Source organism: Chenopodium album, chromosome 25, assembly GCF_948465745.1.
Source record: "Chenopodium album chromosome 25, dcCheAlbu1.1, whole genome shotgun sequence".
Classification (NCBI taxonomy): domain Eukaryota; kingdom Viridiplantae; phylum Streptophyta; class Magnoliopsida; order Caryophyllales; family Amaranthaceae; genus Chenopodium; species Chenopodium album.
The window spans coordinates 20590240-20604350 of NC_137858.1; the positions used below are offsets into that span (position 1 = coordinate 20590240).

The window sequence follows — 14111 nt, forward strand, 5'->3', positions numbered from 1 at the left end:
ACAAATAGCGTCCTATAATATAAAACTATAAAAGGCAAAACTGGTTACTATAAGATCATCCCCATTATAATCACAAGAACTCCAACATACATTCCTCAACATAATCTACAAATGCATGTGTATGGCCTAGCCTAAGCCTGGAGTTCGAATGTATTTCCCTTTCAAAGCAGGTATATCATCGTTAACAGGGAAACAAAGCATTTGTAACAATAGTACATATTCAAGATGACAATTTTCAATCTCATGCTTTACAAAGCACCTGCATCTGTGAACACTCCACCCACCAAATGTTCTCTTAGGTGCATTTAAAACTGACACCAATAAGCATAATGTTCATCTTTACGATGGTTGCTAACAAGACCACCACACTTCAAACAGATGAAACTACTGCCGTCCGAGAAGGCATCTAACACAATCTGCTTTCTTCCGGTCTCTGCCAAAATTGAGGTTCCACAAGCGTCAGTCTCCATTTCACGGCCAGGAACAGTTGGTGGTGTTGCAGAGGAGAATAATGGTGATAGAGATGATGAGGGTTCACTTCCTGCGGGCTGAGCTTCAGCAATTACACACTCAGCAAATAAAGAGGCAAGCTGATCAGCTTCAGCACTAGCCTGTAGTTTTGATCTGTACAGATCACGTGCACGTTGCAAGATGTAGAAAACAGCCTCTTCTCCTCCTTTTGTTCTCATAGCCATAACTATCTGTTTGGGACAAGATATTCACCATATTAGTAAAAAAAAAAAACTTTAACCACCTCTAAGCTCTATGCAAACTGGATAAGTGGATAACTAGATACCCATGGCATATCATTAAAACAAAACAATCAATCCAATATGGTAGAGCATTAAGATACATTATGGGTTAAGTCCTATTATTTTATTTAGACCAGCGCACAATTTACTCCTGCTTCAGTTAAATCGACACAGAATCCGAGTCATGTCAAGATTAATTCCAAATTAGGCCATTGGTCTCAATGTAAAAATTACTGCTGTCGACACAGAATCCAAACATGTCAATATTACTTCCAAATTTTAACAGAGAAATATTCATTCACAAACCACAATAGGATTATGCATGCAGTCAGTGAGTCAGGCATATGAGTGAATCTTAATGAAATATTCATTCACAAACCACAATAGGATTATGCATGCAGTCAGGCATATGAGTGAATCTTTATTCTAACATTCTAAGGAAATTTAGAACACACTACAATAAGCACCAAAGCTTTAATAGTCCAAAGCAAAATGAATAGCAGAATTTTTTTTTTGTTTATTTAATTGTTTGCAATTTACGCATAAGATTGCAGAGTACAACCCTGTAATTGGAACATCTTTCTCATAACCTAAACTCAACTTAAGATTATGAGAGCAAGAGTAAGAGTATTAAGCAGTGGCCACTTATTAGTTTTCCTCCACACCTCTATGGCCCTACTCCTTCCTCACATGCACGTGTGCATGCAGACTTCACACATGCACCAACTTGAGATCATTCACACACAACCAACAAGTACAAAGATAAATTCTCCAGCCTATGTACTGTTAAAACATGAAAGATCCTCCCATACTCCTCTAACACTTAATATTCCACTACATATATATTACTAAGAATTAATGCATTAACATTAACACTCTTAGTACTTCCTCCGTTTTTTTTTTTATAGTTGCAACACTTCCCTAATATGGAAATGTCATAATAGTTGCAACACACTATAAAAGGAAGATTTTTATGGTGAAAATTGTATTATTATCTTTATTTAAAGCACATGGCCTACTTGATTATGCTCCCAACAACCTTTTAACTCCATTTTAAGTGTATTATAACATGAAAGGCACATTTACTTAAATACCGTGATAAAGTGTGTGTCGCAACTATAAAGAAATGGAGGAAGTATAGTATAACTATTAGTTTCAACCTAAAAAAGTACTGATATTGTGAGATATGCAAACAAACAATATTTCCTATTCAATTTTGATGTTTACTAGCATGCCAGCACAATATCGTAACACGTAGTAAGTGAGATTTGAGTAAACAATAACTAATATCCTACATTCACCGCGGTTGTCGAATAAATCAAGGTTATAAGTATCAACAGAGTAAAGCCATGACATTATCTATAGGATATTTGTAGAATAACGAAGTACATAATATGGACACACCAAAATCAAATGCAAAATTGTTACCAAAACGAGCATAGCAATACTGCAGGTTTTTTCTTTGCAGAGAGTAAGAACATTATTTCCAAGCAGAGTGCAATCAGACTCATTCACCTCTTGCTATTTGTAAAGGTTTCTCCCATATTAATATTCATTCTTCAACTTTCTTCAAACTTAATATCTTAACCTAAGCTCTAAGTTCTCCCTTTATTCACACTATTGCATCAAAAAGTAGTTCCCCAAATAATCACATAAACTTAGCCTAACCTTTTTTTAAACATCCAAATATCCATCAAGTGTGCCGCTAAAACTGTGAAAAATTATCCACTTACCATTTTATTGTTTAGGGCAGGGCCATAGAACCACTTTAAATAGGCCCTTACTGAAGTTTTACCATAGCTTTGGTAAACATATTTGCACACCAAAACCCTTACAAAAAGCTAATCATAGCAGAACATCATTGCAAAAGAAGACAAAAATTAATATTAGAGTCCTAACTTTTCCAACTTAAGAAGATTTTAAGGAAAATGGTGTTACCAGATATGGGAGTAAACTAGTAAAGTGGATACTCAAGAATTGCCGTCTTTTTAATTTTTGGGCTTGGATTATTTTACAGATTAAGATAAAAATGGATATTTTCATAAGGTATGGTTCGTCAAAAATCTCGGATCTAGGCATGCATATGGAAGCTCTACCATGTACATTGATAGTTACATTAATTTGTTAGATTCTCAAAACTAGATAAACGAAACTTAATTTTAGTGGCATGAAAGTCCAGCAAGAGTTTAAGATATCTTATAGCTAGCTTTAAATTATTTCAAGATATAATTTTATGTTAGTGTATTTTATATTTGTGATCTTTGTTTCATGAGTAAGATATGAATAATTAGTTTCTTTATCCTAATTTTTTAGTTTTAGGAATACTCTAGATTTAATAATTACGTAACGTCTATATATAGTGACCTTAGGTTGTAACTTTACTTCAGAGAGTTAAATGAATTGAATTTCTTTTGTTGATCTTTTGCTATCATGGGTTAGGGAGTTAAAAGTTAAACAAAACACAAAACCATGACTTGTGTGTATCTTGTTGACTGCGATGGTCCCAGGATCTGTCCTAGCTAGTCTTTTATATTAAGCATATAATGTAAAACTATTCCTTTATCATAATGAAAGCCAGCCAGTTATCATCCCAAAAATACACGCAAATGAATACACCCTAGGTCGGAAATAAATTGCCATTTATCATCCCAAAATCACACAAAGGGTAGTTCTTCTATAATATTTTTTATAGATATTTTGTATGGACACCTTAACCTCTTGTATTACTCTTTAAAAGGTTTAATAAAGCGTTTTTTTTTTTTTTTTTTTTTTTTTTTTTTTTTTTTTTTTTTCCTTCTAATTATTATTAATGTTTGTATATAACAAAATTAAGTAGTGTTGGTTCTGGACTTTTTCATCATCGTATCACTTAATTCAAGTAAAACAAAACAGAAAATATAATTTTACTATTTCGGGGCTAGGGGAGCAGGACTAAATGAAGTTTTATCATAGCTCTGGTACATATATTTTGCACACCAACTTTAGCACATTTAGTGCTTTCTTAAAGACTCCAAAGACAGACCTTGAGCTTGAGTGAACTGAATTTAGGCTAACAGATAACCACACAGACTGGTTAGTGTCGCAGAAGATGACAGATAACTGTAATTTGATTCCTAACCTTCCAGCTTAAGAAGATTGAGAGTACACCTCCTTATTATAACGACAGCCAGACATACAGTTCAAGTAAATTTATCACACCCTCACCCTGGAATACATTATCATATTATCCAAGAATACGTTGTCAAGCTTGTCATATTATCCCAACATCCCATAATCAAATCCTTCACAATGATTGTGAAAGTTCTTAATTCTACCCTTTACCCATTACATAATTTAAGTACGACATATCAGAAATTAATTACTATTACCATTTTGGAAAAGGTCATAACTTTTTCCGGACATCCTAAAATGACATAAACGATTTATATTTCCAAATGGAGGAAGTGCAACTGTGCAACATCTAAATTTTCTGACGATAGACAACAATTTGTAATCCTCTCATTCCTCAAGTAGGATATTGGTAATTATATTTGTATAACATGAAGAGAAAATCAAGAGAAACTTCACAAGACTCCACCATGTGTCACTCTCCTCCCAACTGTTAGGCTGCCATTCTTAGCATCTGACACAGATTAAATCTCGATCCATCCTCAAATCCCTCCTCAAATCCCTGATCGTTTGATACTAAACAAGCATCCCAAGTACCAAATTCTGAATAGATAATATTCTGTAAGTAGTTAGACCCAAAAAAAGACGTATTAGTTGGTGAAATTATGTATCTTCCTCAACAATTACATCCCTTAGTTCTTGCCAGTCACCTCGCACCTCATAGTACTCTGTATTCATTTACTCATTTCAATTTAATTTGTAACTATTTAATTTTCTATCACTAATTCCTGATATATAAGCTAAATGATAGGTGTAACTATAACTTCTCTTATCTATTGACATGACTTTGTAACCGAAAAACAAATGACAGTATTGAACTATTGATATTGTATGACAACATAATATGTCTGCTCACTTCATTCATGTTTAAGATGAAACACTGGTCTGATAATTTATATCAGAAACGAACATCAACTTCGAGTCCATGATTCAGTTCAAAACTACACCTTTGCAGTCCTGAAGCAGAAAGGCATACATCCATCCATCCAAATTTTAGACACACTGACAAACTCATAGAAATGTCATAAGCAACAATTGAAAAATTCAACAAATTCTAATCGCAATTGTATATGTGATAGGTAACACAAACAAGATTGAATAACACACTCTCAAATTCCCACTGTAACAATTCCTTGTTGTATCACATGCAACAACCCCGAGCGAGCCAATAATTAGTCACGGGTTCTATTATTTTAATACGGACCATGAACCAATAACCATTTCAATTATCATAAAAATACAACAATTCAGGGTGTAACCTAAACAGATAAACAAATTCAATAAAGAATTAAAAAACTTACCGCTTGAAGGGCTTGAGAAGGTTTGCCCTGATCGATGAGTTGACGGGCCAATGAAAGAAAGCCAGCAGCAGCGTCGGATTGAGGAGCGGCGACACCGGCATTGGTGGTCGGAGGAGGTGGTGGAAGCCGAGAGTCCTCCGTCACCTCGATCATATCCATGTCCGCTGTTTGATTCATGCTGTATTTTAGTGTATTCTAATTAACACATTTCACAAATAACACAAAACCTGATTCTTTTCATCTACTTATTTACTTATTTGTATCAGTGTTCTCGTGTTAAACCTTTTTTTTTCTGGGGTCACGTTTTTTTTTTTTTTTTTTTTTTTCACTAGACGTTTCCAGTTTTTTCTGGGATTGTCTAATTGTCTTCTTAAGGTTGCGAGAGGCTATTCTGTGCTTTCGTACTGTTGGGTACTTGGGTACCTTATTTTGTTAATTTTAGGTAGCTGGTTTTTTTTCTTTTTTTTTTTTTTTTTTTTTTTTTTTTTTTGGGACAACTATTTTCATATGTAGGGCCTGTTCATATTTACTGAATTGAGCTGAACTGAACTGATTGGAGCTGAACTGAACTGAACTGATTGGAACTGAACTGAACTGAGCTGAAATGAATATTTTATGTGAGAGGGAAATTAAGAGCTGAACTGAACTGAACTGAACTGATTGGAATTGAACTGAACTGAACTGATTGGAGCTGAACTGAACTGAATTGAAATTAAGTAAATGTGAACAGGCCCGTAGTCATTTTATAAAGGTAGCTTTAATTAATACGAATATGTAGAATAGATAGAGGCAATTTTACAAGATAGATGCTTTAAGTTGAATAATGTTTATAAAGGATAAAGAAAATGGAATACTAAAAATGTAGTAAAAGAGAGAATGAATTTAATAAAAGTTGTAAGAAACAATATCCACGACGTCATTAACTAATTGACCTAGATTTGTTACCCAATTTGTCACTCGATTCTCCTTATGATAGCTGTGTTAAATACATTAGGGAAAGCAAAGCTCTGATGTCAAAGATGATGTGCTCAACCTCTCGTGAAGTGGAACAATTTTACCTTGGACTAAATTAGAGGTGGCAATATCTGTCACGACATGGCAACATGATTGAAACCGGTACAACATGAACATGAAAATGAAAGTAATGAGAGAAAACACGAAGTCGACACAACACGACATGAAACAACTTGAATACGACATGTTTGATCAAAATGGTCAAATACGCCATTATCTTTTATTTTAGGAAAAATTGATGGCAATAATCCCACCTTTTGAGCATCAGAGATTAATAATCCCACATTTGGGATTCTTTTTAATAATCCCACCTTTGATATCAATCCGCTCAAAATAGTCCCGAGTGACCAGTAACCGGTTGAAGAGGTAAATTTTTTTTTTTGTTAAGTTAATTTTACACGTGTAACATTTTGATTCGTCCAAAATAATTATGAATTGATGGGCTCATCAGGTTGACGACCCGGTGAATTGAAACCCCACAGGTGAACAAAATTCATATATTATTTAAGTTCCTAGTCCGAGATCATTAAAGTGGACATAAATGATTTCAACAAATGGACTAGCATGTAAGATTGATTGGATAGCGCAGTTTCATGGACTATAGGGGCATAGTGATGCTCGGTCAATCACTTGGATATGCATGAATGATGCATGATCGAACTATTGAACTACTTTGAAGTTCAAGTATAGAGCTTCCGTATATATTAGTGGATTCCTTTGACATGAGTGGAACATAATTTCATTCAATGGATGTTATATATAGCTGTGGTACACTCAAACGTCTAGCCGTAACTGGAGATTATAAAGGGTGTTTCCTGGTTATTTCAGAAGTTGAGTGGGAGGCTTATTGCCACAATATTGGATAGAGTCTACCTATTAAATTAGGAATTGTGTCATGGCCGCTTGAAGAGGGAGAATTCAGAAAATACGTGGATGCGTTCAAATGCATTACACAGTAATCATTTGGTTTTGTAATTCTAACTCAGATTTCAAGGAACGATTTGTAGATTAGTATGATCTCGACATGTGATGCAATCATATTATCAAATCGACACATATATTGACTTAAGGAATTTGAATATTGCACCCTTGTCTCAGACAAGTGGGAGATTGAAGGAGTTATGTCTTTGTCGTGTGCAATTACTAGATATATAAATGGATCAAATTATGGAGATGATTAAGTCCGGACATTTGGGTCGTCGTTTTGCCATAGCTAGAGGTACTTACAATCTTTGGACTAGTAAAATAGGCCAAAGCCCAATTGGACAGATCCTATAAGGTCACACAAAGGGGCTAGATCGAGCATTAGAGGACGAGGTCGGCCATATGGAGGAATGAGCAGGGTTTTGGGCTTCGTGCCCTAGTCTAATTATAATGAGATTATAAATAGACTAGGTGCCTAGGTTTGCAAGCAAGAAGTTAATTGATCCTTTGATCAAACCCGAATTAGCAAACACGAAACTAAACCCCTCTCATACTCCTCTCTCTTACGGCTCTCTCCTCCTCGGTGCACGGTGGTGTCTCGTGGTGGTGGTGGTTCGTGCGGTGGTCGGTTGTCCGAAAAGGTGGTGATCGCGGTTTACCTCAATCACTCGACCAATCTAGTATTGGTGGACGGCTCACTTGAATCTCGTGGACTAAGTAGAGGAGCAACACTTGGGGCTCTATTCTCTCCCTGATTTGCCTGTCGAATAGCTTCGTGGAATTCACGCATCAAAGGTATGATCATGTGTCTTATGTGTGATGCATGCGATTCTTGGTTTAGGTGCTTTATGAATATGATTCATGTTTTTTCCGCTGCGTAGTACCTATAAATTCCTACATGAATGACAATGATATGGCTAACATTGGAAAAATAGAAGGCGTGAATTTAATTCAATTTATTGAACATTTCGTCGCCCCTAGTGACAACTTGACTAAACAACGTTTTAAGTGTCGTGCTTTATGTTATTGTCTTGTTGTCAATTGTTTACTTGGGACAGGTAAAGAGTACGGAGATTATTACATGGTGTCCATAGTATAGCAAATAGAGGGATGTCATTCACCCGCTCCTTTAGCTTTGACGGAAACCGTTCTATGCTTGAATCGCCTTAGAGGAGACCCTAACGAGAATGGTTTCACGGGAAGTCCACTCCTATTACACATACGTTTTGAGTCTTCTCCGATGCGCGCGGATGGCGCACACAACTAATTTTGATGCGCGCGCCACCTGCTTGTGTAATGTCAAAAATTAATTTTCTTCTCTTTTTTTAGATTTGGCTCACGGAGCGTTTGCGAATTGTTGATCAATCACAAAATCTTGAGGAACGGAGTAAGGACATTCCCTGGACGTCGAATTCTCTACAAGCACAAGAATGAAGAAGAATGGACGTCGTTTTTCTGTCATGGGGTTCCTAACATGGTGTTCCTAACATAAGCTTTGTGATTTCTTGGTGGAACATAAGTAGTATGGTTGGGAATAGTTTTAATTGTCTTTTAGGCCTATCGAGTACTACTTACATTTTTCCTTGCAGGGTGATGAGACATTATGGGATGAAACAAATTATTCCCCCTCAGGATTGTGATGCCCCTAAAGATGTGATCTATAAACCCGAACAAATTCCTCGTTGGATGGAATATTTGTCAAGTCTTCCTAGATGGTTAGTACAAAATCCTATTGCGAGTATTGTGTTATCTTCCTTCTACAAGGATTGGATGAACGCGGTAGAGAAGGGTGAACTAAACAAGGCTCGATCGCAACATCAAGCCGCCACAGCTTGCAATCCACCCAAGCCTTTAATGCATTCGGCCACCACTACTCCTCCTAGTGTCCAAAACAAAGGAGTTAGAAGAAAATTAGACTTCTCATCTCATAAGGCTCGTTCAAAGGAACCAAAGAGAAAGGCTCCTTCTAAACCCGCGCAACAAGGTGTGACAATTAATGAACCATCACCAAATACTTGCAAAAGGACCCCAACAAACGCTAAAGGAAAAGGAAAAAGAGTTAAAAGACCCCAATTCCTAAATTGAAGAACAATGTTTGGGTTAAGAAGGAGGGTGAAGGGAAGAGCTCTAAAGTTATTGAAACTGCTGCAATGGAAACTACTCCTCCGTCACCTGTGACAATTGAGGATATAGTAAAACCTTAGAGTGTTACACAATTTTTTTATTAGTTTAATTTGAATAAAGTGTAATCACTACTATGTTTTTTTTTAAAATTTATTATCAAGTTCAATAATGTCTCTTATTTTGAAATTTGAATGAAATAAAATGAGCTTTATTATTTGATATTACCGAATCATGAAGATTGCCTACGTATTCGTATTACGAAATCAGGTCTTTTGCGTAGTTCTTTGCAATGTTTATTTATTATTTATTTTTTTATTTTTCTGCAATCTCTTACGTAGAAATTAAATGAAAAATTAATCAAACTTCGTTTAGAAAAAACATAAATCAAAGTTTAATTATTATCTTCTGAGTATAAGTTATTTTCGATAAACACCCTCTTTCTATCGCAAGTAAAAGTTGTAACTTTATTCAGGCGTAAAAATTCTGGTTTCGCAGTTTGTCATCAGGTGGCGCGCGCAACGTCTAAGGTTGCGCAAGCCTATCGCGTGCAACTGGATTTGTTGCGCGTGACATCCGCGCGCAACTATTCTGGTTGCGCGCGATACCTGTACTACGAGTGTTAATTTTTTTTTTGCATTAATTACTCCCCCAAGTGTTATGGACTTTACCGTGTTATAAAAATCTGAACATTTAGAATGGTCTTATTATTTGTAAATTACCCCCCCAAGTGTTATGGACTTTACCGTGTTATTCGGTAAAGTGCGTAACACTTAAAATCTTTTAATTGAATGCTAAAGAAAATGATTAATTTAATGAATGAACGAGTTTATCCGGATTTCATATGTAATATTTTTTAAGTCGATCAACGTTTATTAATTGGCGAATTTCATCACCTCCAATATCCATTAATCTGACGGCTCCTCCTGATAGAATTTCAATTACTCGGTAGGGTCTTATCCAATTGAATTTCCCTCTTGGGTCGGTTGGGGGACCCCTAACCTCTTTAAGTACAAAGTCACCTTCTTTGATATTTCTGGGTCGTACCCTTTTGTTAAAGTGTCGCACAATGCGTCGTTGGTAGACTTGTACATGATGCAAAGCTCTCAATCGTTGTTCATCGAGGAATAAAAGCTCTTCATACCTCGCTCTTACCTATTCACCTTCCGGTAGCTTACTTTCGAGTATGATGTGTAAGGTTGGTATTTCCTCGAACTGCGTCCATTCCAAAAACTAAGGAGTATGGAGTTACTCCTATTGATGTTCGCATGGACGTTCTATAACCCCATAGTGCGAAGTGTAGTTTATTCGGCCAGTCTTTATAATTTTCTGCCATTTTCTTAATGATGACTATAATGTTTTTATTTGCCGATTCTACAGCTCCGTTTACTTGAGGTCTATATGGAGATGAGTGATGATGTTTTACTTTAGAACGAGTTAAGAGGGTCTCGACTTCAGCTTTGAATTGAGATCCCTGATCACTAATTAGTTCATGTGGAAAGTTTCATTCGAGAAACTTTGTGACATGCTTAGAAGTGATATTCACGTAAGAAGCAGCCTCAATTCACTTGGTAAAGTAATCGATGGCTACTAATATGCACTTGTGCCCTTCTGCTCCTGTTGGAGAAATTTTACCAATTATGTCAATTCCCCAAGTTGAAAAAAGCTAAGGGGAAGTGAGATCGTATAGTTCGGATGGTGGACGGGGACGCAGGTGCATGGAACTTAGTGGAAGAAGTGGAAGACGTGCCACGTGTCGCGACACGAAGTCGGGCCAAGCTCCTTGGAGGTCACCTCTCGGGATTAACCATCATCACACTTGAAGACAAGAAGAATTGAAGAGGTGCGGCCGAACTTCGAAAGTCCGACCGAACCACCTAGGTAGTTTCAAACGCGATTTTGTCAGTTTTGCAGTAGTGGTCAAACTCCAAAAGTTCAACCAACCCAGGAGCAAGACAGTTCGACCGAAATTACCCTGAGTTCGGCCGAACCTACCCACAAGTTCAACCAAACTTACCCTGAGTTCGGCCGAACCTTTTCCCGTTTTTCAGTCAGCTTTTCCAAACTATTTAAGTTGTTTTAAGACGTATTTGCATTTTAATTAATGTTGAACTTTGCTTGATTTTGTAATCAAAGAGACTTTCGCTCTCTACCATAATCTTTGTGATTATCTTGCTTTCTTTGTGAATGTATCTCTTGTAATCTTTGTGGTTACACCTTAATCCTAGCTTTACTTGGTGTTGGCTTTGATTAAGACCCCTATTTCATTTATCTTTGTGATTTTGAGATAGGTTTGCCTTATTTTTGTTGCGTTGAAAGTTGTGTTGGTTCAAAAGGTTTCCCCTTTTACTTGTCTTTCCTTGCTTATTTCATATCATTTGGTATCAAGAGCTTAGGTTATTAGCCTAGAAAGATCTTACCTTTTGAATTTCTCTTTCCCCCTCTCAAAAGATCTCAAGTTTTCCCACAAAATTTGAAATTTTTCTCTCAAAGATACAAGCTTTCTATCTAGAAACATGGGTGATAGATACTATTATGAAGATGAAGATGAAGAAAGTTACAATGAGCAATCTAGATTGGATGCTTTAGAAAGGAAATTTGATAGACTTCTTGAGGTCTTGGAGAATAGAATAAGTCCTAGAAAGAGGAGAAGCCCTAGTGAAGAAGATGATTCTCACTCTCCTCACCGGAGAAGGGAACGCCACCAACGGCACCGTGAGGACAACCGTGACCGAGACATCAAGTTGGAATTTCCGGAATTTGAAGGTAATCTTGATCCTAATGAATTTCTTGATTGGGTTAGCAATATGGAGAATGTGTTTGAATATAAGGGTTATAATGATGAAAAACGTTTCGAATTGGCCATCCTTAAACTAAAAAAACATGCTTCTTTGTGGTATGAGAACTTTAAGAATCGTAGGAAGAAAGATGGAAAATCACAAATCACATCTTGGGAGAAACTGAAGAAACATATGAACAAGGCTTTTGTGCCTAGAGATTATTTGCAAGATTCTTATCTTAAATTGAACTCTCTTAAGCAAGGAACTATGTTGGTAGAGAAGTATACTAGGGAGTTTGAAAAACTTTCAATCATGAGTGGAGTTGAGGAAGCACCGGAGCATAAGATTGCTAGGTATATTGGTGGTCTTGAAAGAAAGCTTGGGCAAAAGGTTGATGTGCATTCCCATGGAAGTTTTGATCAAGTGGTGCAAAAGGCTTTAAATTTTGAGAAGTATGACAAGGTGAGTAGTGCTAGTGGGCATCCTAAGCTTACCTTCAAGAATTCTTTTGCTCCAAAGGGTGAGACAAGCAAGCCCATTGCCAAGGATGACAAAGGCAAGGCTCCCATGCATTTTCCTAGCAAAGATGATCACAACAAGATGTGCAATCGGAAGACTTGCTACAAGCGTAGAGGCTATGGACATTTTGCTAATTAGTGTCCAAATAGTAGAGCTATGATGATTCGTGAAATGGATGATGATGGGTACGAAGATGAGAAGAGGGATTTTGGTGACCCTATGTATGATGAGGAGGATGAAATTGTAGTTGACGCAGATGAGGGTCAAATCCTTGTTGTGAGGAGAGAATTTCACTCCATTTCCACCCCTTTAGCGGAAGAGCAAAGGGAAAACATCTTCCAAACTCGATGCACCATCAAGGATCGGGTTTGCAATCTTGTCATTGATAGTGGCTCTTACACTAATGTGGCCTTAACAACATTGGTGAGCAAGCTCAATCTTGAAACGACCGATCATCCTACTCCCTACAAGCTTCAATGCCTTAACAATCACAATGAGGTGAAGGTAACGAAATAAACTCTTCTTTCTTTCTCAATTGGCAAGTTATATAAGGATGAGGTGATTTGTGATGTATTGCCTATGGATGCTTGTCATGTATTGCTTGGTAGACCTTAGCAATTTGATAGAGATGTGATTCATGATGGAAGAAAGAACACTTATTCATTCATGATGGATAAGAAAAAGATTGTACTCAACCCCTTATCCCCCACCATCAAACACAAAGAACCCTTGGGTACAGGAAACACAATCAAAGAGAACCTTCTCATTGGGGAAAATGAGATGGTGTAGACACCTAAAAATGTCTCCCCAAAACCAAACCCGATGATGAACAACCTTTCACCGCCACTATTGGTCGGGTTCAGTATTTAATCCCGAGAGTGCTTAAAAAAATCGTATTTAATTAAATTCAATTTCTGAATAGTCCATGGATCAGTCTTGATGTTTGGTCAAAGCATAGTTTTGATTTCAGCCCAAACTTATTTTATTGTTTTATTATTTATTTTTGGCCCAGACTTTTTATTTATTTTTAATTACTTATTTTGGCCCAAATAACAATAAAATCAGAAAATGGCCCGAAATTATCAATCGGCACTTAAAATGCTGAACAAAATTAGGGTTAAAAATGAATTTAGACGGAAAAACGGACAAAAAAATTCCTGCGTCACGGCAATAGTCCACCGTGTCACGCGAAACTGTCCCATCTGACTGTGGGGTTTCCCTTGACACGGGACACCTGCTGTGACATGGGGGGTTTTCATGTCCTTTCTGCGTAAACCCTTAACGCGTTTTCTTCCCCGTTCAGCATATATTTCCCGCGTCACACAAAAGTACACCGTGACACGGGAATGTTTCCCGTCTGACGGTGGGATTTCCCGTGTCACGGTACACTTTGCCGTGTCGTGGTATACTTTTTTAGGGTTTTATCTTTTTAGGGTTCCGTGTGTTCCCTCAACACATTTTTTTTCTATAAATACCCCGTTATTTATGATGTACGGGGCATCAACGAATTCTCTCATTCTCTCTTCTACGCT

The 14111-nt window shown here is 36.9% G+C and overlaps 1 protein-coding gene across 1 annotated transcript; it reads right to left on the reverse strand.

Annotated features, from left to right (window-relative positions):
• Positions 1 to 20: 20 nt before the first annotated feature.
• On the reverse strand, positions 21 to 5571 carry LOC145615693 (uncharacterized). Its single transcript, XM_081670750.1, has 2 exons — positions 5222 to 5571; positions 21 to 701 (listed from the first exon to the last, which is right to left on the reverse strand). The coding sequence occupies exons 1-2, from the start codon at positions 5396 to 5398 to the stop codon at positions 306 to 308; spliced, it is 573 nt and encodes a 190-aa protein (XP_081526876.1). The 5' UTR covers positions 5399 to 5571; the 3' UTR covers positions 21 to 305.
• Between the last annotated feature and the right edge of the window lie 8540 nt (positions 5572 to 14111).

Bases quoted from the DNA above. Each gene is read 5' to 3' on its own strand.
- LOC145615693 (XM_081670750.1), bottom strand. From the start codon at position 5,398: ATGAATCAAACAGCGGACATGGATATGATCGAGGTGACGGAGGACTCT. The intron at 702-5,221 runs GTAAGTTTTTTA...TGTCCCAAACAG, and splicing joins CTTCTCAAGCCCTTCAAGCG to ATAGTTATGGCTATGAGAAC.